The sequence below is a fragment of the Episyrphus balteatus genome, chromosome 3 (genome assembly GCF_945859705.1).
Source record: "Episyrphus balteatus chromosome 3, idEpiBalt1.1, whole genome shotgun sequence".
Lineage (NCBI taxonomy): Eukaryota > Metazoa > Arthropoda > Insecta > Diptera > Syrphidae > Episyrphus > Episyrphus balteatus.
The window spans coordinates 90,261,115-90,285,782 of record NC_079136.1 but is presented as its reverse complement, the minus strand read 5'-3'; the positions used below and the strand labels follow the sequence as shown (position 1 = coordinate 90,285,782).

General features: G+C 30.6%; 1 protein-coding gene across 3 annotated transcripts in view; it reads right to left on the bottom strand.

The window, feature by feature from the left end:
* LOC129913453 (uncharacterized) overlaps nt 1-24,668 on the bottom strand; it is a 711,188-nt gene that overhangs the window by 15,362 nt on the left and 671,158 nt on the right. For all 3 annotated transcript variants that reach the window (XM_055992144.1, XM_055992142.1, XM_055992143.1), the window contains exon 8: nt 6,130-6,392. In XM_055992144.1, coding sequence (XP_055848119.1) covers nt 6,130-6,392 — 263 coding nt within the window. The remainder of the gene's footprint in view (nt 1-6,129; nt 6,393-24,668) is intronic.

Sequence of the window (24,668 nt, the reverse complement as noted above, 5' to 3'; positions counted from 1 at the left end):
CCGTTTTTTAAAAAAATATTTTTTTATATATAAAAATTTTTTAACATTTTTCAAAAAAAAAGTTGGTATGCCATTTTGAAGAAATAATTTATTTACACATAAAAACTAAATTTCAAAATTTTTCATTGATCTGTTTTCAAAAAATTGATTTTTCAAAAAAAAATTTTGAAATATTTTTTAAAAAACCAAAAATGCGTTTTTTGAAAATTTTCTAAAATTTTAATATTACTTACTTACACACTTTTGTATAAAAATTTTCATTTAAATCGGGTTAATGTTGTACGAGATATTCAGAAACGAAAAAACCGTTCTATGACAGGTACCGTTAATAACGGTACAAAAAATATTTTTTTTATTTAAAAAGTTGGCTCTTATGTGTAGTACTACACACAAAAATTTTAATCAAAATCGTTAGAGCCGTTTTTGAAAAAAAATAACTTTTCTATTTCCGTTATATGGCAGGTACCGTTAGTTTTGGTCATAAAAAAAATTTCAATTTCCCCTCTAGGGAATCACCAAAAACTGCTAACTACCAAGTTTGAAGAAAATCACTTCACTCGTTTAGGCTGCAGCTCCAGATAGAGACAGACACACAGACAGACAGACAGAATTGCCGGACCCACTTTTTTGGCATTCTCCATCATGGTAATGTCATGTAAAATTGTTATCTCGAGTTCGATTTTTTTTACGAATCCTAAACTTGCCCTATAGTACCTATATCGCAAGTAAAAACAGAGTTGGCAGAATTTTTTTGTTCAAATATAGTTAATGCTGGCAGAATTTTGAAAAGCAGAATTTTAAAAAGCAGAATTTTGAAAAACAGAATTTTCGATAAAAGAGCAGAATTTTAAAAAGCAGAATTTTGATGCCAGAATTTTGACCCGATGCACTGTGGGCTAGAAAGCTATTTTAGCTGGAATTAATTAAAAATGTCAACTTCTTCCAAAATTTATAATTTTGGTCTCATTCGATAGATAAATGAACTAGCTATTATTTCTCATTCAAAGTTGAGGCCAAAACATTCATTGGCTACATAAAAAACACAATCGAAAGCAATTTTTCAAAAAAAAAAAACAAAAAAGGCCACTTTTTCCTCTATCCAGATATTCGTTTACCGAGTTTGTTTTAACGGATTGATTGTGAAAATTTTGCTAGTTTATCAATAAGTGATATGTCCAAATATAGTATTTGCTAATAAATTGTTATTATATTTAACTTTTGTGTATGAATTTTAAAGTAAAGTATGTTACTAGCACCGATTTTATATAAAACGAATGTTCCTAAGCTTTAAAAAAAAGGCACGCGTAGGCACACTCTAGAAATAATTTTAAAAAGTAGCTAGCCTATATGGCTTTATGTTTTACATAAAACTATGTCCTACAAGAGCAAACTTTTTTCGCTGTAACTCCGAAAGTTTAGGGAGCAAAATATTCAGAAAACCACTTACGATTAAAAGAAAACAAGTTGAATGTTTTCACATAACGGTTTTTTTTTATTTGCATTAACATTTTACGTTCCATATTAAGTAAAAACAACTTTTGTTCGCTTCAATGATACCATTTTCGAATTTGATGCGTTCAAACTTCAAAGACCCCATTTTTTTTGTTTTTTAGACTAAAAATATGTGTTGTAAATTTGAAAACCTCATTTTACATAATAATTCGCTTATTTTAGTTGTTGTTCTTATCATTAGTGTGTGTTGTGCCATAAAATTATCATTATTATATCATTCGACATGATTTTAATTCCTTTAATTGCAATTTTAGACTATTTCAAGAATTTTTATAATTAATTCCAGCTAAAATAGCGTTCTAGCCCACAGTGCGATCCCTTCCGTATTTTTTCCAAAACCGCCAAAACAAACAACATAATTTTTCGAACAATTGTTTATTATTTACAAGTTTTATTCTATTTTTGCTTTTAATTTACTTTTTCATTATAAAGAAGTTTTATAAAAGTAGTTTACATAATTCAAAAGTTCTCAAGAATTCAATTCATTAAAATTTCAACTACATCAAAGAAGTAAATTCAAATTGAAATGTGATTATTTTCTAGTTTTTTTTTTATATTTACATTGTAACTAATGAAATAAACCTAACATAGGTAATAAACATGATACTTTCTGCCAATTGACATTTGAATACATTAAATTGAGAAAAAAAAACGTGACTTCGACATTACTTCACATTTCACAAGAAAATAAACTATTTTCTGTTCTTAAAGTTAGTTTTGTATGTAGGTAAGCACTTCATCCTGTTTTTATTGTATCAAAAATACTTATTTCAAGAGAAAATATACAATATATGTACATACTTTCATGTTCATGTCAAAAATATGTGCACAATATTCACCCTTCCATCAAACCAGTCACCATTCTATCATATTTCCGCCTTCGGAATGTTTATATAATACCGATTTTGTGAGTTAAAGAGAAACTCTTTAGGATATAATCAAAACAACTTAAATGTGAAATCAACGATAAAGGATTTTGACTTTTTGAAATTTACTACCGCAGAGTATAATATTACTTTGAACTCCACAATATTGCAGCCCTAAGCTTCGTTTGGCTCCGAGTGCGCATCGTAAAGAGTTTTTACTACAAAACATTAACAGTCAAAATTTCTTTGGATTTTATTTTATTTCATTTTGTTTTTTTTTTTTTTTTTTTTTTTTTTCTGTCGATTCGTTATTCAATCCTGATACTTTCTCCTGAAGGATTTAAGTTTAAGAGCAAACGTAGAGGAATTTATATAAAAAAAAGGAAGTTTTGTCGGAATTTTAAATAAAGAAATGCAGACACAAATACATACATACATATACACTATACAGTATACACCTTATACAACATGTTATTTTTGATGTAACGATGATTCAACGTGACATTTATATCCGCTTCCGGGGAATAATAAAAATGCTCAAAACGTTTTTATACTTTGCCCTGGGTGAACATGTTTTGTGTTGAAAATTATTCCACAGATATGTTACATACATGTATGCGTTTATATGTTCATAGCGCTAAATAGTGCAAAAGAAGATATATAAAGCTATGATTTGTAAGTACATATATAGCAGTTGTTTTTCCAACTACGATAATGGTTCGTAAAATGTATTAATCGCTTCAAGAAGCTTGAAATGTAAATGAACTATAACAAGTTAAAAAATTTACGACTAGGTCAAATGTTCTTTCTTTAAGAGCTTAACGCAACACAGTTAATTCTTTTTGTTTAACTTTTTTTAAATGGGATTCAAGATTGAATGTAAGAACGAAATGTTTCAAATTGAGTTATTGTAATAACATTGTGCTACTCAAAAAAAAAAAAACTTTGCTCAGGTTATCGCGATATCTAGGAAAAAATTAAGACTGTATTCCGGGATCCTAAGAATACAGGACATTTTGTTAGTTTTTCGTCGTTTATCGTTACGAGTTAATGTATATTCGATAAATTTCTTCGGTTCTTAGATATAATTTGAAGAATACATTAGAGAAGTGTTGTTACAAGTTTATTATAATTCGATTGGTTGTGTTGCAATTTTAGTGTTTTTTTTTTTTTGGTTCAAAAATGGCATTTTTTCATTAGGTATATTTTTATTTTCTTTAGCTAAATTGCAATATGTATTTGTATTTTCTTTTTATTTTGCTTTTTTAAAGAAAATACCTATGATTTGTTTTTACTTTTTATTTTATTTTTCAATTTTGATAGTCTCTATGATTCTTAATAAAAAAATTAAAAATTTGGAGAAACACATAATAAATTGGGAAAAAAAACGTACACTATTTTTTATTAAATTATTATTAAGGTCATTTGAAAGAATGCAGCGATATATTTGAAATAAAGATCTTTTATGCGGTCTTTTCTTGGTAAATAAAACAAAATCATGAATTGAATATGTTATACGTATTAGCCTTTGGGATTCTTTTGAAATTAAATTTTAAAGCAAGCAATATTATGTTGAACAGATGTACAAAGACATAATTTTCCTTTGGTACCACATGCATGCTTGAGGGTTGTATATACTTCTTTGGAAAAAAATGCACTCGCAATACTTCACACGTAAATTTCGCAAAATCCCTACCAATGTCCATTTCCTTCGAATTTACCTTCAATTGGCTCTGTGGTTTTTCTCTCTCAAACAATTTGCTATGTGGTTTTTCCACGAAAGAATATTTTACTATACATCTTCAACAACATTGGAATGTTGACATCTGGATATATTAATTTTAAAATTGAATGGGAACTCAAACTACCAATATGTTGTTGCACCAACATATAAAAATAATATGTCCAAGCAATGAAAGTATTCTATCATGTTCTTATGGAAATGGACCGAAGTATGACATCATGAATGTTCATGAAGTATGACATTGCACTTTAACTACTGAAGTTATTTTGAAATCCTTTTTCAATTAAAGTTTTGCAAGAATTTTAGTATTTTATACGAAAATAAATTTTAAAGAAGTAAAGAATAAATAATATAAATTTATAATTTTTTTAAAATAAAGTTCGCTGCTCAGCTCTTTTGTTTAAATTATGCTTGCAAAAAATAAAACACTTATTTATATTTTTTGAAGATCCGGTCATAGAATATACTATACATATATTCTTTCAAATACAGTTAAATCAAAATAAGAATGTTCAACGGATTGGAACCGGACGACTCAGATTGTTGTGAGTTATAACCCAGTTACCGTGTCGATTCTGTTGAAGAAATCCCTGCATCCTATCTGATAGATCTGATGTTTGGCAAAAAAAAAAAGAAGAAAAAAGTCAAAAAGAAAAAAAAAACCTGACTTTGTTAATTTTACATAGCTGTAATTGACTTCTTTTGGAAATCTGTCATGGTCTTAGACCATTCTCAAAATTGGGAGTCTTAAATCATTTATGTGAGACAAATGGTTTAATGTTGTTTATAGTTTTTGAACTGTTACCAATCACTGACGTTGACCAATGCAAAATTTCACAAGCCTCGACATAGTATAGTTGACAATTCAGTAAAAAAATTAGGATAGTGAGACTATTAAATTCGTTTTTAAAAACGAAGTGCTGATAACGTTATTTGTTTCATCATTTTTGTGATATATAAAATATATAAAATTTTCAATTTTATCTATTTATCATCTCTTTTTGTTTTCCACAACCTTTTTATTAGAAATAATCACATCATTCATGATTGAATTTTCACTTTTCTGCACTCTTTAAAACTATTTCTTGTCCTCATATATAAAAAAAAAATTTTTTAAGAAGAAAAAGCTAAGTTATAGTTTCCTTACGAAAGCAAACCATACTAAAACTTTTATACCCTTATCTCGATAACAGTATTGGATTACTATACTTTGTGGAAATGTATCAAGATTATCGTAAAAGTAATCTTCGATTCAAGTTAGAAACTAGAGAATCTTCTAACATTTTGATAATGCCCGTTTAACTGATACTTATAGTAAGCCTTATGAGATTTACATTATGTAGGTACATTATTCTTATGTACTTATATTGGTTGGTACTGCACTTGCTCAACGTTTGGTCTCTGATAAAGTCTGTTTTATATATTTATTTCGAAAATACAATAAAAAAGAAAGAAAATCTCTCTATTATCGGCTCACATCTCTCGTAGTCTTTTGGTTTCTTTTTTGTATTTTCTTTAGTTTTTCAAGTTAGTGCATTTTCGAATTTAAGTCATTCCTATTCCGATTTAAGAAAAGTACTCTTTAATAACGATGCTCGCACATAAAACACGAACACACTTACTACGATGAACGTCCTTACTCTATAGGTATCAAGAAAGAAAGGAAATTCCTTGACACTCGATCCCGGTGAAAGAATTTTGCTTGCATTTAAAATGACTACAGGAACGAGAGAATCCCTATACAACGTAGAAGACCGCATTAATGCGATTTGTAATATCACATCACCAAGAAGATTATTGCACACCAGGGTATACGGGATGTCTAGTTCTCTGCCGCAGGACGTGAATGTATTTTCATGTATGTCCTATGCAACAGGGACTGTAGAAAGAAATTTCTTAGCAAGAAAAAAAAAAAAAAAAAAAAACTCAGACAAAAAAAATCAAACTGGAGGAGTACAAAACAAAAAGAAGAAAAAAAAAGTTTTTTTTTTTTTTAACAAAACTCACCTCATTCTTTGAAACGCTCGGCACTGGCACCGGAATCGTTAAGTCGATGTCTGCATCAATTTCCGATATCGTATCGTTAAATCCATTTGGAATGGTTGTCTCTCCACCGCCACCACCTCCCTTCCCCGATGACTGCGAATGACTGTCTGCATTGTGATCATGACGCTTCAGCATTATAACACGTACAGCAACAATTACGATGCATACGACGACTCCACCTGAGCCCGCAATTAGTAGATACAGGAAGAGACGTTCTTGGTCATCTGGAATGCAATCGAAAAGGGATCGTTTTTATACATGCCACATACCTTTACAAACACAAACAAAAAAACATCAATCCTCTTGACTGTGGATGTCACGTTTTCAGTGTCATTTCATGAAACGGAAATGGAGGCAAAAATTATGCAGGAATGTCTGGGGGTAAAATGGTGATGGAGAAGGTTTACCCTACTACTGCCTAGTGTTTACTACTACAAAAAAAGTTATCCATATTCCCTTTCCCATTAACAAAAAAGTAAACCCATAGTCGATTGATGGACTGAATGAGTAAGAGATATCGGATTCGAGATTCAAAAATTCCATTTCCATTGATTTTGAAGGAGCAATAAGGAAATGATGACAGTTATAAGAAGACTTTTATATTTATGAAGAAAAATAATTATAATGACAGAAAAAGACATTGAAAAGATGAGAATTTTTTTAGTTGTTTTATTTTCTTCTCTATCAGACACTTAATTACTAACTGCTTCATTCAGTCTTGTTAACCAATGATTAGAATTTTTAATATCTGATGTTTTTTTTAAACATATTTCGCGTTAAGTAACAATTTTCAATGAGATTTTTCACTTTTTATCATTACAGAAAATAGTGATTAAACATTCATTTTTCATTCGTTAAAAAAAAAAAAAACAAGTTGATTAGACTTGGAGAATTTTAATGATCTTTTGGTGATTAAAAAAAAAATAACAAAAGAGTTAAAAATATCACAAATCTATTATGATTTTGTTAAAGATTTTATTGTAACTTTATAAGAGTTAGTTATCAAAAAAACTTAAGTTAGAGACATGCCAATATTATTACAAATATTGTCATTTAGCGACCTGTTGATCATTATCAGAATAGGCATCGGAATTTTTGTTTTTCTGTCACCATATCGACTTGTCACCATGTCGCATTGTCACCTTGTCGCCATGTCGCTTTGTTGACATGTCGCCTTGTCGCCATGTCGCTATGTCGCCATGTCGTCATGTCGCCATGTCGCATTGTAGCCATTTCGCCTTGTCGCCATGTCACCACATGCAACAAGCTACGTACCAAATGCAACATGGAACATCCACCATGCAACATGAAAATGCAGTTGTTGTTTCACTTGTCCCAACTATCGCATTTGCCACTTCGCACATGTCGAAACTCTCATTTTTATAGATAGGTATCTATAACACGGTGTTACAAAAATGAGGTTTTAAAATATACGCGGGCGGAGATCTATCAGGTTTTGTAGAGCTAGTCGCACTGAATACGAAACGGTATTTGAAAATCCCCTAACACCCCCAAAATCTGGAGTTACGGGCAAAAAACGGTTTTTTGGACCTTCGCCCATTGAAAAAATTCTAGCTTCGACAATTTTTTACCCATTTTCGATTTTTTTACAGTTTCTGATAGAAGATAAATATACCTTTTTAACAATGTATAAAACATGTAACTCGGTTAAACCACTTAGAATTTATAAGATGTCAAAGTTCAAAAATTCAATTTTTTTTGTCATTTGCCCAACTTCGGCATCAATTTAAAGTATATGTTTTCAAAACAACATGCTATTTAAAAAATATATTCTAAAACTATATCTATTTCCCAATTGATCGAGGTATTTTTTATGAAAATCACTTCAACATTGGCTTAGAAAAAAAAATTTTTCGATTTCAACCCAGATACAGAAATTGGAACTTTTAGGTATAGAACAAAAATGTTGTTTCGGCACGTAGTAGGATAAGTTGGGCGCCAGGATTTGATGAAGGGTTTTTGTAGAGGAGCTCAATACAAACATTTTTTTCTTTGGGAGGGGGGTCTATCTCCCCCCGTTTAGGTGGGAGGGGCATTTTTCTAAAAAAAAATTATCAAAATAAAAAAAAATTATTAAAAAACAACGGCAACACTTACAGTAATAAATGATACCATTTCCAAAAGGCAAAATTGTGCATTTGATTCTAATTTTTAAATCAATATAATATTACCAATAGTTTTTGAAATAATCGATTTCAAAGTTTAAAATAGGGGAAAAAAATTTTTTTAAAACTCATTTTATACTATTTTTGTCCAGACTGCGAATTTTAGTAAATAAATTACTTAGACAGAAAACTGCCTCAATTGATTCCTTATCGAACCGTGAAAACTATATGTTTCTATGTCTTCTAGTTTTTGGGAAAATTGAAAAATTATTTTATCAGATTTTTCTTTTTTCAAAATATTTTTTGTTTTTATTTTTTTTTATTTTTCAATTTTCTCAAAAACTAGAAGACATAGAAACATATAGTTTTCACGGTTCGATAAGGAATCAATTGAGGCAGTTTTCTGTGTGAGTAATTTATTTACTAAAATTCACAGTCTGGACAAAAATAGTATAAAATGAGTTTTAAAAAAAATTTTTTCCCCTATTTTAAACTTTGAAATCGATTATTTCAAAAACTATTGGTAATATTATATTGATTTAAAAATTAGAATCAAATGCACAATTTTGCCTTTTGGAAATGGTATCATTTATTACTGTAAGTGTTGCCGTTGTTTTTTAATAATTTTTTTTTATTTTGATAATTTTTTTTTAGAAAAATGCCCCTCCCACCTAAACGGGGGGAGATAGACCCCCCTTCCAAAGAAAAAAATGTTTGTATTGAGCTCCTCTACAAAAACCTTTTATCAAATCCTGGCGCCCAACTTATCCTACTACGTGCCGAAACAACATTTTTGTTCTATACCTAAAAGTTCCAATTTCTGTATCTGGGTTGAAATCGAAAAATTTTTTTTTCTAAGCCAATGTTGAAGTGATTTTCATAAAAAATACCTCGATCAATTGGGAAATATATATAGTTTTAGAATATATTTTTTAAATAGCATGTTGTTTTGAAAACATATACTTTAAATTGATGCCGAAGTTGGGCAAATGACAAAAAAAAATTGAAATTTTGAACTTCGACATCTTATAAATTCTAAGTGGTTTAACCGAGTTACATGTTTTATACATTGTTAAAAAGGTATATTTATCTTCTATCAGAAACTGTAAAAAAATCGAAAATGGGTAAAAAATTGTCGAAGCTAGATTTTTTTCAATGGGCGAAGGTCCAAAAAACCGTTTTTTGCCCGTAACTCCAGATTTTGGGGGTGTTAGGGGATTTTTAAATACCGTTTCGTATTCAGTGCGACTAGCTCTACAAAACCTGATAGGTCTCCGCCCGCGTATTTTTTGAGTGTTACACCGTGTAATTAAAAGAGGTCATCGAAAATTCTATTACCGAGTTATCCTAAATTCTTCTTTTAAATCCTCTCCATTCCTCAACAAGTTAAAATTTTCTACCAAAACATTCTATCAAAATTTCACTTACATTTAACTATGTACTTTTAAAATATTAACCCTCTCCTAATTGCTTGAGATAAAACAATAACTCTCCAACTATTGAATAGTTCACGAAACTAGTTGTCATCTCTCGCAACATTTTAGTTTGACAGCTGACGTAATAAAAACCAGCACTTGCTTATAATACGATTACGATTACATGAAGTAATATTCTTATAAATGAAAATATATAGAATTTACTGTCCACTGTCCCCTTCAACATTTATCCTCTTTGGTAAATTTTTGTTTTTTTTTTATTTCCAAAGTATTTTCAAACAAAATTTAATACCATAAAAAAATATATACAAGAACAAAGAAAGAAAAACAATTTTAATAACAATTTTCCAACATGATCCTTGCCTTCAATAATAATAATCAAGACTAGCTCTATAGTATAGCTTCAAAGACTGCGGGTTATAAGTTGCTGTTCCTTGCACAGTGTGCACTGCCATTGACCACTTCAAATCTATTAAATTGTTCACTCAAAAGCTTCGTTTTGACCTTTTGAAATACAAAATGCATCCTTTGTTTTGCCAGCAATTGTTTTCCCAATCGAACCAGAATATAAGCTATAGTAGATAGTAAAAAGCAAACAGAAGCAACGTTTTTTTGGCCGTTTTAAAATGCACATAAATTATTTCCGTTAAAATATTGCTAGAAGCATCAAAAAGAGAATACAAAAAAAAGGAAACGAAAAAAAAAATCACTCAAACATAAGTGTATCCTTCAGGACACTTGTCTGAAAAAAATATTTAGGTAGTAGTGCCAACTTAAAACAAAGTACCTCTTCGCTAGACCTTGGTTTTAGGCCCGTGATCTGTAGGGCCTCAATTTTTTTTTTTTTTTTTGTCTATATTTCTGACCACATTGAATTTAAAAGTTGGTGTACATAAAGAGAAATATTTAGTAGATTTTTTTTCCGCACTTCAGTCTCATTCTATTTGGTAATTGGTCCCAATTCGAATTCGGGACTTATGTCCAACCCTTCTGAGTCATAAGTTCTTCGAATTTTTTAGTCGAAAATGGGACATAAGTCCTGAAATTTTCTTTTGGAACTCTGTCTTAGTAGGGTGAGACATACTTCAAGAGTTCGATTCCGGACTTCCCTATGACAAACCAAAGCTATAAATATTAAGTCTAAAAAAATTGGGACTTATGTCCCGGAATCTTATGTTGAAGTATTCCTCCATAATGACAAATATATTCCCAATTTTTGTCAGTATGTATTTTGTTTTGTGGTGCTTTATCCCTCCTGAGTCGTGTTTGGGTGAGGGGGGAGGAAATAGTATTCTGGGAAGGCTGGAAGTTAAAGTTTCCAAAGGTTTCTTTTTAATCCAGAAGAATGTATTTGTTAAAGGGCCTTGTATGTGTTTATCTATAAGTGTCACTGCTGAAGACGCCCCTGGTCATCATTTTTCACAACAAAGTGGGTGAAATAAAAAATAAAAAAATGGAGAACTAAAAGTATTGAGTAGGAAATGTAATAAGGCGCAACGATGTTCATCCTTGCCCCACTCTTTCCACATCACTGATCTATCCCAACTAAAGCTATTATCCTTTCATTGCTAAAAATGAAGATTTAACATTCGTAACTGCTTCTATGCTGTTCAGCCAATAAATTGTTCCTCTTCTTTTCTGCCTTGAGCCAAACTCGATGGAGGAGTTCTAATGTCTATAAAATGGGAAAGCTTCCCCCAGCAACAAAAAATTAGAAAAAAAAAAAATAAAAAGGATTTTCATGCATGCGAAAGAATTATTCTGCCTGATTTATTACGCGGAATGAGTTATGCATTTTCAAAGCTTCTCTTTTGAGACAGGACATACATTTTCCACATCAATAGAAAAACAGTAGCATCGTGCGACGCTATCACCATAAACATCGCAAATGTCCTTTTTCTCTCTGCGTTTGTTTGAGTGTTCTCCTATTTTTGGTGATATCTCACCCAATTGGTATATACTCTTGGGTTCGAATAAAAGATTTTTTTTTTTTTTTTTCTTTGAAGAATATTTTCTCGTCCATTATTCTTCTTTGTGAAAGAGGAGGATGGGAATGGGAATTAGGATGAGGAGGAGAACATTTTATATTTTTACCTACTCCAACTCCATTTAAGAGGACCAAAGACTGATCGACGACGACTGACGAGGAGGACAACCTTTCGCACAATGCATATATGAAAAATATTCAATACGAATTTTTAATAAAAAAAATAAAAAAGAATAAAGTCCAACCCCTCCACACTCTACTTTGCAATTCCACTGTCATCTTTGAGTGATTACATGCAAGAAGGATATTAGAAAAGGCTGCGCGCCGCCCGGGGGGTGCTTTTAGAATGTAAAAGCATTCTGCAGTTAAAGTAATGTTACTTGGTGGACGTCTAGAACGACCGCCACCAGGACGTTAAGTAAGATTTGTGTTCGATTTGCAACTTCAGAATGGGGCGCATATTAGACTAGAATCAATTTATCGATAGTGCTCTGAGACCACAACTAAACCTCAAGTGCTGATGGTATGGAAGCACAAGATTAAAAGTATAGGTAGTATTTTTTTCTAAACTTCCTCGTTTTTGCAGTTTTATCCATTTTGGTTGATTTTCTTTTATTTCCATAAATTGGAGGGACAATTATATATCACACTTTGCTTCGAGGTAGTAAGTCGAGAGAGGATATTAAATAAAAATTTATGTCAATGCCATGTTGATTCAATTTGTAATTTTGTTGAAAGTAAAAGGAATTTTATTTTAAGAAAATGAAAAAAAAAAAAAATTAAATTTCCTCAATTCTAAACGAACGAGTAAGTAAGTAAAGTATTCAAAAATATCAGAATTCAATTTAAATTGAAGAATTATTCCAAGCAATCACATTTTAAAAATGTAATAGTTTTTTTTTGCTGCCAAAAATACTTTTTAAAGTTTTTTTGGAATCATTTTGAATGTAAGAGCTTAACTACTCGTATGTACCTATTTTGAAAAAAAAAAAAAATATATCAAGCAGTGAGAAAAAGTTTTAAATACCTAGATAAAAATTAATAAAATAACACTGGTCAACAAAATTTGACTTTTTTTTTGCCACAAGAACCAAAATATACTTTTCTAGTAGTTTTTGGGGTGCTGAATCCGAATCTGAAGTCAGAAAAATTTGATTGGCCTTCGTTTTTGAAATATTACCGTTATTAAATGCTAAAAAACGTCATTTTGGCTGTTTTCGATGTTCTGTTTTTATGTGGGGTAATTCATTAAGAAACAAATTTGTAACGGTGATTATAAGAACAGATATTCTTCTTTCAAAAACTGTTTCAAAAAAATTTTCCCGATATCTCTTTTATTGCTCGAGATATCTTAAGTTTCAGTTTATAAGCCTCAAAAACCTTCAGAAAAATATATTTTGGTTCATGTGGCAAAAAAAGTTTAATTTGGTTGGCCAGTGTGTTGTTTCTGATTCAAAGACCGCTGCTTAAATTTTAAATATCTCGTGCAGTAAATCTCTTTTATCGGAAAGATTTAAACATTTTTTGGAAGAATAAAACCAGTTCTTATAGCTACCGTTACAAATTTATTCATAATGAATTACCCCACATAAAAACATAACCTCGAAAGCAGCCAAAATGACGTTTTTGACATTTTCTAATGGTAATACTTAAAAAAATGGAGGCCAATAACAATTTTTTGACTTCAGATTCAAGTTCAGCACATCAAAAACTACTAGAAGAGTATATTTTGGTTGTTGTGGCAAAAACCTTGTTGACCAGTGTTATTAAAATTTCAAATCAAAACATTTTTTTCCTGTAGGCAGTAAGGGGAGTGCCCATTTTACTACACTGAGGGAAGAAACAATTTAAAATCAACGAAAACCACCTTGATTCAATTATTTTTCGGAATGATTTTGCGTAGGTACTTTCAAAATAAAAGTAGAATCAAAGTTGTTTCAACTTAAAAAAAAAAATCATTAATATAAAAAAAAAGGAAAATTGGCAGCCACTGGGGATCGTTTATGCTACTCCTCGGTCACGGTCACGAGGCAAAAGCTTTACCAACCTGCTATATTACTGTTGGAAATAAGGGAGATAAAAAAATGCAAAAAAAAGCTAAAATCCGAGAAAAATTTTAAATTTTTCTTACGCTAATTCAATTTTAATTTAAATTATGTTTTATGTTATTTTTTTTTCAACTTTAAATCAATGATGTAATAATGGTCAACATCTTTTTTTCCCACAGTGTATCTGCTTCCGAAAGTAAGAAAAACAATTCTTCGATTGCAAATAATTCATAATTTGGTTTTCAGCTATGAATAGAGCCTCTTTAAGGCCTTTCTTTTGATGTGTCACTCGATGGATTCTAGGGACTTTTTTGAAAATGCATTATTTTTAGGCGCATGATTTTTTCTCGAAAAACCTTAAAAAAAATAGATTTGTAGTTTCTTTTTACCTAGATGAATAGGCTCATCTCAGCTCATATCTGTAATCCAAAACTTGTTTCGAGACCTTGATCCAAAATTATCTGCTTCTGAATGTAAGCTAAAGAGCTAGAACTCAAAAAAGTTCATTTCGAGAAAACGCTTCCGCAAAATACTGACTCTAAACTTTCTCCTATAACTTTCCATGCGACAGCAATTTCCATAATGTCAAAGCTCTATTACAAGAACAGTTATGTTTATTTTGTATTTTTCATAAATTTATTTTTTAAATTTGTTTAAATAATATAAATAATAACAAAAAGCAAAATCTTTTTTCTATTGCACGGTGTAACACTCAAAATATACGCGGGCGAAGACCTATCAGGTTTTGTAGAGCTAGTCGCACTGAATACGAAACGGTATTGGGAAATTGAAAAATTATTTTATCAGATTTTTCTTTTTTCAAAATATTTTTTGTTTTTATTAGTTTTTATTTTTCAATTTTCTCAAAAACTAGAAGACATAGAAACATATAGTTTTCACGGTTCGATAAGGAATCAATTGAGTCAGTTTTCTGTTTAAGTAATTTATTTACTAAAATTCACAGTCTGGACAAAAATAGTATAAAATGAGTTTTAAAAAAATTTGTTTCCCCTATTTTTAACTTTGAAATCGATTATTTCAAAAACTATTGTTAATATTATTTTGATTTAAAAATTAGAATCAAATGCACAATTTTGCCTTTTGAAAATGGTATCATTTATTACTGTAAGTGTTGCCGTTGTTTTTTAATAATTTTTTTTAGAAAAATGCCCCTCCCACCTAAACGGAGGGAGATAGACCCCCCTTCCAAAGAAAAAAATTTTGTATTGAGCTCCTCTACAAAAACCCTTCATCAAATCCTGGCGCCCAACTTATCCTACTACGTGCCGAAACAACATTTTTGTTTTTGAATTTTTGAACTTTGACATCTTATAAATTCTAAGTGGTTTAACCGAGTTACATGTTTTATACATTGTTAAAAAGGTATATTTATCTTCTATCAGAAACTGTAAGAAAATCGAAAATGGGTAAAAAATTGTCGAAGCTAGAATTTTTTCAATGGGTGAAGGTCCAAAAAACCGTTTTTTGCCCGTAACTCCAGATTTTGGGGGTGTTAGGGGATTTTAAAATACCGTTTCGTATTCAGTGCGACTAGCTCTACAAAACCTGATAGGTCTCCGTCCGCGTATATTTTAAAACCTCATTTTTGTAACACCGTGTTGTCGCTCTTTTGCATGCAAACATTCGGATATAAAAGGAGAACTATTTTTGTTTATCGCTCTTTAGCACTAAGAAAAAAGAAATATTTTTGTTTTGTATTCGTTTTCCATTGGAACCAAGAATTGTTTTAAGTGGATTATTTTGGAATGTCTCTGTTTTGCATGGTATTTTTTTTTTTTTTTTCAAAATGTGAAAATCAGTGTGATTTGTGGGACTTATCGCTCTTTTGCACTGAGGGTGCGATATGTAGGTATTTATAGGTATGGAAACCAGCAAAAATTTAGAATCAAATTTCAAATTGTCTGTGGTGTCGAGAATAGTGACTCAAAAAATTGACGTTAACACTCTTAAGGGATCGTATAGCCAAAGAACTGCAAACAATCAAACGATTTGTTGTTCACTGTGGTGTATGTGTAACATTTAGTTTAACACGATAATTTATACCAAAGGTTAAAATAACTAGTAGTCCAGTGCATTTATTATTTGACCCAGCAGTTTGTACCACCCCTACATTTTTTTTGCTCATTCAATAGTGCATTGGCTGAATATGATGACCCTGATTTTTCGCACACGAGAAATTCACCTTTCGGCCGCCATCTTGGTTTTTAGTTTTTGTTGAATATCTCGATTTCTATTTATCCTACATAAAAGTTGTGCATACAAAAAACGTAGGAAATTAAATTTCGCGTCTTTTATGTTAAGAAAACTCTTTCGATATTCTGAATATTAAAAAAGTTACAAGCCAAAAAAAGTAAAAAAAATAAACGAAAAAAATGACAATTTTAAAGATTTGAACACTTTTTATCAAAATTATGAAAAAACGTATCTTTAAATTCTCTACAATTCTGTTATACAAATTTTTTTTGTATCGCTATAAATACAAAAGTTATTAATACTTTTTTTGTTTTTTATCTTTACTTTTTTCTTAATATTTTTTTTTTTTTTTTACCGAATCTTGAATTTTAAAGGAATAGTGAGTATTTTATAGCTTTTAGTTACAAGAGAAAATTCAGGACCTGCAATTTTTTCATATTTAAGTCTCTTCATTTCTTAAAAAAGGGGTATTTTTTAACAAAAAAGTTTAAATAACTTTATTAATTATGGCGATACAAAAAAAAGTTGTACAGCAGAGTTGTAGAGAATTTTAAGGTGAAAAATCTTTTCTCGGAACGTTTTTTCATAATTTTGATAAAAAAGAGCTCAAAATTTATAATTGTCATTTTTTTCGTTTTTTTTTTTTTTACATTTTTGGCATGTAACTTTTTTAATATTCAGAATATCGAAAAAGTGTTCTTAACACAAAAGACGCGAAATTTAATTGCCTACGTTTTTTGTATATACAACTTTTATGTAGGATAAATAGAAATAGAGATATTCAACAAAAACTAAAACCCAAGATGGCGGCTGAAAGGTGAATTTCGCGTGCGCGAAAAATCAGGTTAATGATATTTAGCCAGTGCTCTATCGAATGAGCAAAACAAATTTAGGGGTGGTACAAACTGCTGGGTCGCCCTTATATGTTTGAACATCATAAATGCACTATATACTATATACTACTATAGTAGGCTGAACAAAAATCTAACCAACACACTTTTTTTATTTATTTCATATATTTACAAAATATCTTCATGACTTGTAGTTCAAAATTTTTCATACATACAGGTATGGTGGGAGCGTCTTCTTGCGACTTCTTTTTTGCTTGAAAAGAATCTACCTACTGACATTTTTTTGTGCATTTGGTTAACATTGCACTGCATGTGCATAAAATTGTGAAAATGTAGAAGGAATATTTTATTCCTCCAGAAAAATAACAGTGCGAAAACACTCTGAAAGTGTACTCAATCTCACATCTTGCCTCGCTAGTTTCTTAGATCATTCTTATAAAAAAAAAAAATGGGTCATGTAATAAGTCCATACTACACGAGTACTTTTTCGATGAAATGTCACTGAAGTACTTTTGGTTAAAAAGAACAAACTGTTGACTCCAAGTGAAGCATATTGAATGAGGAGCGGTGACTACGCAAGATGAGTTTTATTTTAAAGCAATGTTAACTCATAACACATTGCGTGTCAAGCAGATGCCTATAAAAACTAAGACTAAAATAATTATGAAGGAACACATTCGAACACAGATTTAAATTTTCTGAGCCTTTAGTAGAAGTAACCCTTAACCTCCCAACTCCTTTCAAAGTTAGTTGACCCCTTCCATGACATGGGTTAAGTGTGGGCTCATCAATTTTATTCAATTTAATATTCTTCAATCAATGTGAAGAATAATGAACAGTAAAAAAGTAACATTTTTATTCCATGTCCTTAATTACTAACACATTAAAAACTTAGTTGCATAATTTACATATGTCATGAACAAATATTTTTGTCTTTTCTTAGTAATCAATCGCCCCAAATTATTTACCATCTTTAAATAATTTACCCAAATATTCGTTTTAAATTAAATTCCTGTCACTATGAAAGGAATCAGTCTAGTCGAAATAGTTCATCCGAAATACCAAAAATATTGATTTGTATAATTTCAATAAACATTCCATTCGATATGAAAGCTAAACCGAAATTCCTTATTCGCACAATATTATAAGTAATATGGTAAAAGCAAAACACACCTCAAGTAAAACCCAACTATATTATAAAACCACTTATTGGATTTCAAAACATTTTGGTATTTCTGCAAAAACGGTTCCTTCATTAACATAGACGCATACACAACATTCTATATCGTTATTCCCTTGAAATATACGATCGACATAAAAACACTCATACCACAATAACAATACCACAAACATCAACACTTAATGATCATATAAATTTTTAAGTTAACTGCGACAAAAAGATTCTCATCCTTTATTGAATATCCATCATGTGCCCAAGAGGCATAACTTAAAAGCCATTTTCATAACTTTACATTGCAAATAAAGTTAAGAAAACCATATAATCAACAAAAAGAAAAATTAAGTTTAAAATACTTAGTCCGTAGCCCCTTTAATGATTAATCTAAGAAAATATTCATCTAAAAAAGACGGTGACCATAGATTTTTTTTTTTGCTTTGCATCTATTTTTAACGGAAGTTTGGGACTAACCAATATAACCTAACCAGTATATAGCAATGGGACTGTTTCCGGTTTGTTAACTTCAATTCTTTGTGTTTTCATTTTTTCTTTAATTAATAACAAAAGCTTAGAAATATAAAGCTCTTAAGATATATAAGACTGAATCCTTTAACCGATATAACCGGAAAATTTACAAAACCTCTTCCGCCACCGCCTACCCCAATCTCAAATGAAAAGAGACCTTATTTTTGATGTTAGTATTCGCTATATTCCATGGCAACGGGATTTAAAATGATTTCTAGAATAATGATGGGATTAACAGAGCCACAGTGTCAATTAGAGCTCTAGAATTTCATTTCTAGCCCCTCATCTGACTTCAGCGGAAAACAATTAATAGAAGCCGTTACCGCTACCATCACACTACCATTGCTGCCACCGAGAGGAGGATTGCGTTTCCGACCCTTCTTCGTACTGCCACTATTTTTGTTTGTTAAAAAAAGGATAGGATTTTGCACCACGATTATTCCTTTAATTAACTTCTCGTGCTAAACCATTTATTGTATTTTGTAAGTAAGACGACAACGCGACGCGACGCATGAAAAATCAATTTTTATTATTCAAGAGTCATTGTTGGTCGTTGGTGGATGGAGGAGGAAATCCATTTAAGCGTTCGCCAATCTAAGCAATCAAAATCAATTCCATAAAAACTCTGCCTTAAAATTACTGCGCCGTAACCCCTTAAGTTAATTGAAATTGAAAAGCGAAGAAAAAGAGGAAATGGTAAAAAGTTTGTGTATTTTTTGCTTTTTTTTTTTGTTGTTTTGCTTTCATTTTAGTCCTTCGAACCGGATGAAATTATTTTTCACCCCATTTCTTATGCTTGTTTTTTTTTTTTTTGTTTTCTTATTTTATTTTCTATTTTTGTTTTTTTCTTATATTTAGACATTGATGTCAAGGATCTTTCTAGGACATTTATCCGTTCATCAAATCTAGGAGGTCTTGGCAGTGTTTAACAATAGATTATATTGGTTGAACATTCTCTCAACGGTGTGGTTGGCCACAGACATAAGTGCAAGTACTTTTAAAGGAAGGATTTTGCTTAAAAATAAAATGGATAGAAGTTGGACTGTCATGTTGTCCCAATTCTGAGATGTAACTTCATTGCAATTGCATCTTAACGAATGTACATCCAACCGTTATATGTTGCAAAACTAACGAAAGCAGTATATGAATTTACTTGACATGTAAATACACTGAACAAAATCTTGGTAAGTTTTTGTCTCTTTAATAACCTTTCAAGCTAGATTGTTTTATTATTACATAGAAGGTGTATTGATAGCTTTGACATGTAGAAGTGTGCTCACAGTTCAGCCAGTTTCTTGCGATTATAGCTATTACCCTGCCAATATCAGGCCTGGATAATGCCTATTGTTCCTTTGATCTGTTTTTTATCGTGGATGAGCCAGATCCCATTTGATATTTTCCAGTTAGTCAGACTTTTTAGCCTTTTCGGGGTACCTTTTTATAGCACCAATTTAACTCTAAAAAATAAAGCAATACAACCATGTTGCCTTCTTCATACCAAATATTTCTCTAAGTGTACAAGTACCAGCTGCAGTAACACCAGTTTTTGTTATTCTTCCCATTTATAGCTTTCTTGCAGTAGACAAGGAAGCCTCCTCCGGGTGATAGGTAGTCTATTATGTATTGTTTAGGAGATTTTTTTTTGTTTGTTTGTGTATGTCATTTTGGATAAAAAAGGGAGAAAAGTCTCTCAGTTTTCAATTATCTTTGGAACATTTAATTCTATTGGATTTATATTTTGAAGATGGAAGTTGGACATTAAACATTGATTTTATTACCACTCTAAATCACATAGGAAAAGAAAATTTAGTATATATAAAGAATGGACTTTGAGAAGGTAACCATTGTTTCAAGAAAACAATGAAAATGAATGAGTTTATTTTTTGACAGTGTCATGCAGAAGGCTTTAGAACAAATTCAATTGAGATCGAGAAATATAATACAAATACAAAAAACGATGGACTTTTTGTTTTATTTTTATCCATAAAACTCGAGGCATTTGAGGGAACATAAAGAAGTTGAAGAGGGGCTATAAGAACACGTTGATCAAAGCCTCATAGGAAAAAAAATTAAATTAAATTGAGCTTTTATAATCTAACTCTGAAACTTTTGATTACATTGTTTAGTTTTTATAAACTCCTCTTCTCAACCTTATAAGTCCCACCTTCAAGGGCTAATATAAAATTAAGTACCGTATCTACCCATCTTCTTCCGTACAACTCTTTTGTTCTATCACGTGAATCATTTCGAAATGACGAATTGTAAACGACAATGGACCGATAAAAAACACAACGTTTATTATTCTGCCCTTAGGCATAGCTACTCGACCATAAAAAAAAAACCTTATGCGACTACGGCCCAAGTCAGGAATAGTAAGCGAGGACTTCCCACAAAGTTAATGAACATCAAAGTAAGAAACAAAGAAAAAAAAAAAAAAATAACAAAAACCTGATTCCGCATTAACAGATGCCGATAAAATACTTTTAAAGAGAACAAACAAAATGAGGTCGTAATGTTTGTCAACCAAAAGACCATTTTGCAGGTATAAAAAGAGCAAGGAAACTACAACTCAACTCAAACTTCAGTACAAACAAAAAAATTTACCACCGAACTGTGCTCTACAGCTTTACTTGTGTACGTGTACGTTGTACCATCATAAAAACTATTTACATTAATTTACTCAAAGGACGTTATAGGGCTTGAGGTGCCTCTTGTGAGTATTTGTTCCGTTCCAGAGTATATACCTTTTTTGTGATTTCTTTCCATGACTAAAGAAGGACCACTTTCTGCGACACATAGTGACACAGCATTAGCAACGGCGAGCATATCATAAAAACTTATATGGAGCATAATTTTCGGTCATTTCAGTGAGGAGTTTGTTGTTAGCGGAAGTTCTCCTTTGGCTTCCGTTGGCGCGGCAGTGATGCCAATGCCACTCCAACGCCGCATGGGTTGTGGAACACCCGCTTAGTAAAGTGTGTGTTTCTAAATCGCTTATTTTATTTTGGCAAAGCCATTTCCGTTTGTTGACTACCTCCTGATGCGGTGCCTAAAAGAATTTTAATGCCTGCCTGCTTCCAAAAAAGGGAATCGATGTGTTGTTTTGGTGGATAAAATAGTGACAGAAGATAGAGGTTACCTACATTACATAAACATACTTTTACTTATATTTGTATATAACTATAGTAGGTATAGATATTTTCACATCTCCTGGGAATACAGGAAGTAATTTGGTCACATCGCATGGGCGATGAATTCTTTATGGCGCACATCAATGTCAAGAAAAGAAACATATAATTCTGTATGTCTATCTGTTTGTACAGTGTTAGAATTGTTTTTCCGGATCGGAAGATTGCCCTGGCACTTTCATTTAATATACCATTTTCATGAAGAAATTTTACTTTTGGATGCCATTTTTACTGTATTTTTTTGTTCGTTTTGAACCCGTAGTTATATAGCTGCACCTTCGGGCAATTCAATCGTAGTCACATTAATGTTGAATTGGGATGATGTTTGACACTTCTTGGTGTTTGGGTATTGGTAATTTTAATGCAATTGATTCAATAAATATATAAATATAATTAGACACGGTGTGATTTTATTATTGGAAAATAAAACGTGATTGCAATGGAAACATGATTTTTTTTAAATTCTTTAGCAAAGACTGTTTTTTTTTTTCCTCTTTTATTGTTGTAAAAGAATCAGAGCAATGAATGTTATTATTTTGAAGAGGTATTGCAGAATTGTTTATTTTCTATAAATGAACACCTTTTTGTTGATTTTAATGTTATGCCGTCTTTTTATCATCTATACTGTATTAACTTCGATCTATCTTTCGAAATCAGACAATAAGGACAGAAAAGAACTTCTTCACGTGGAATTGCAGGATTTATTTTTTTTCACTTCAGGCACTAATTTTTAAATCCCAAATACATAGTTATTGGCAAAGAGCTGATGACCGATTTCTTACGTGAAGGTTTTCGTTTTCATATCGATTTCAAGCAAATACATTTACAGTGTCCAAATAAAATTAAGCTGATGTCACACATCATCATGACGATCGTTGAACTAGTCTTGAGAAGTCGACTTCAAAAAATTACACTGGTCTGCAAAATTTTCCTTTTTTTTTTCTCCTTCGAATAATTTTTTGATATTATGAAAGAATGGACTTTCCTGAATCTAAATCTGGTTTCAAAAAAATTCTATCAGGTAATATTTTTGTAAAAATGATTTTTGAAAAATGTGGGTAGTTTCTAGATTCATTTGAACTTGTATAAAATTAAAACTATTTGTCGCATTGAGCTCAAATTTGCAGGACTGACTGACTGACCTATCGATTGACACCAAATATGTCCTTTTACATTAATGTTTTCTCATTTTTAAAAATACTGATTGACAAAAAAAAAGCAGACATTTCGAAATTCTTAATTTTTTAGTAAATCCTACATGATAACAAAAGCACCTTAATTAAGGGAAATGTTAAATATCAATGCCGATTATATTTAAAAAGTCAAATATGTAAAGAAAACCATAATAAAATACATTAAACCAAATTTGTACGTGTTTTGTAATTTTTCTATCTAGAAAGGTCTTATTGTAAAAAAAAACAACTCTATCTCAAAAACCAGAGCTGACCGAAATTTTTTGAATTCGGATTTAAAATTAGCACACTAAAGTCCATTAAATAAGTATACTTTTGCTCTAGGGAGAAAGATATACTAATTTTTAGAGATCAGTTTCTTTATAGCTACTAAACTTACTTAAATTAGGATATCTCGGAGAAGAAAAGAGATATTGAGAAGATTAAAAAAAAAATAAGTTCTTTTATAAACCGTAACAATTTTAATTGAAAAAGATTACATTATATGCCAAAATATTTCTTCAAAAACAGCAACAAAAAAAATGGGTTTTTGAGATTTTTTAACGGGAATATCTAAAAAACGTGACGTGCTAGGTCAATTCTGACTTCGGATTCGGAATCTGCATACAAAAAGGAGGATTTAATTGCAGACCAGTGTTATTAGGCTGTCTGATGACCACCAGGCAATTGTTACGAGTTAGTCACCCACATGCCACAGTTGCATATCGAATATTAGTTGATTTTGAAAAAAGCATTCGATCGGAAGCCATGAGATCTGATAAAATTGTGGCTCTATAGGCAACTACTCGTATATTAATTTTGACCTGTGTGATGGAAGAGGCTTCTAATTGTACACCGAAAAAAAAATTTGATAATAACAGCTATCAAATTAACATTTTTCAGTGACAAAAGTCGTCCAACAATTAAAATATCAATTTCGATATTTTATCATTATCATTTTGACATTTTTTAATTTCAGGTGGGATAGTGAAAATTTCACTTTGACAATTAAAATATCATTTTGACATTTTTTTAAGTTTAAGTGGATAGTGAAAATTTCACTTTGACAACTAAAATATCAATGTTGACTAGATTTTACGTTTTAGTTTATTATAATGAAACCTATTTCTTTCCTTTTCATTTTTATTATTTTTATTATTTTAAGAATTTTCTTTCTTTTTTCAAAACATTACTGATAGGGAATATTCTTTACAAAATAATGGTGATATTATTTTTTCTATTATAGGTGATATATGTAATTGTTTTGTTATTTTCTCCCAAACTATGTGAAGTAAAATCTTAGTGCCGATCAAATCTTCTCAGTAAATCATACATTTTACTTCGAAAAAACACAAAGCGCCTTTAAATTAGTACACATTAAGAATTTTTTATTTAATATTTTTCAATAATTTGGAATGAGAAATTGATATGAAAAAATGATAATAAAATATCAAAAAAAATTTCCAAAATGTGACATTTAAATATCATCCTGATAATAAAAATGTTGTTTCAACATTTTAAATATCATAAAACACATTTTATAGAGCATTTTTGGCTGATATTTAAAAAATGTTAATTTGATAATTAAAAAATGTTAAATTGATATTGTTTTTTTTTTTTCGGTGTAAGATGACCAGATATAGTCACTAAAAAATCAAAATCACAGTTGGTTACTATTCAGCAAGGAAGCGTCTAGAGTCTTCTGGTTTTATTGCAGTCATTACAGCTGAGATAGAGCCGTTATTGGAATTGTATCTAATGGAGAGCGAGTTAATA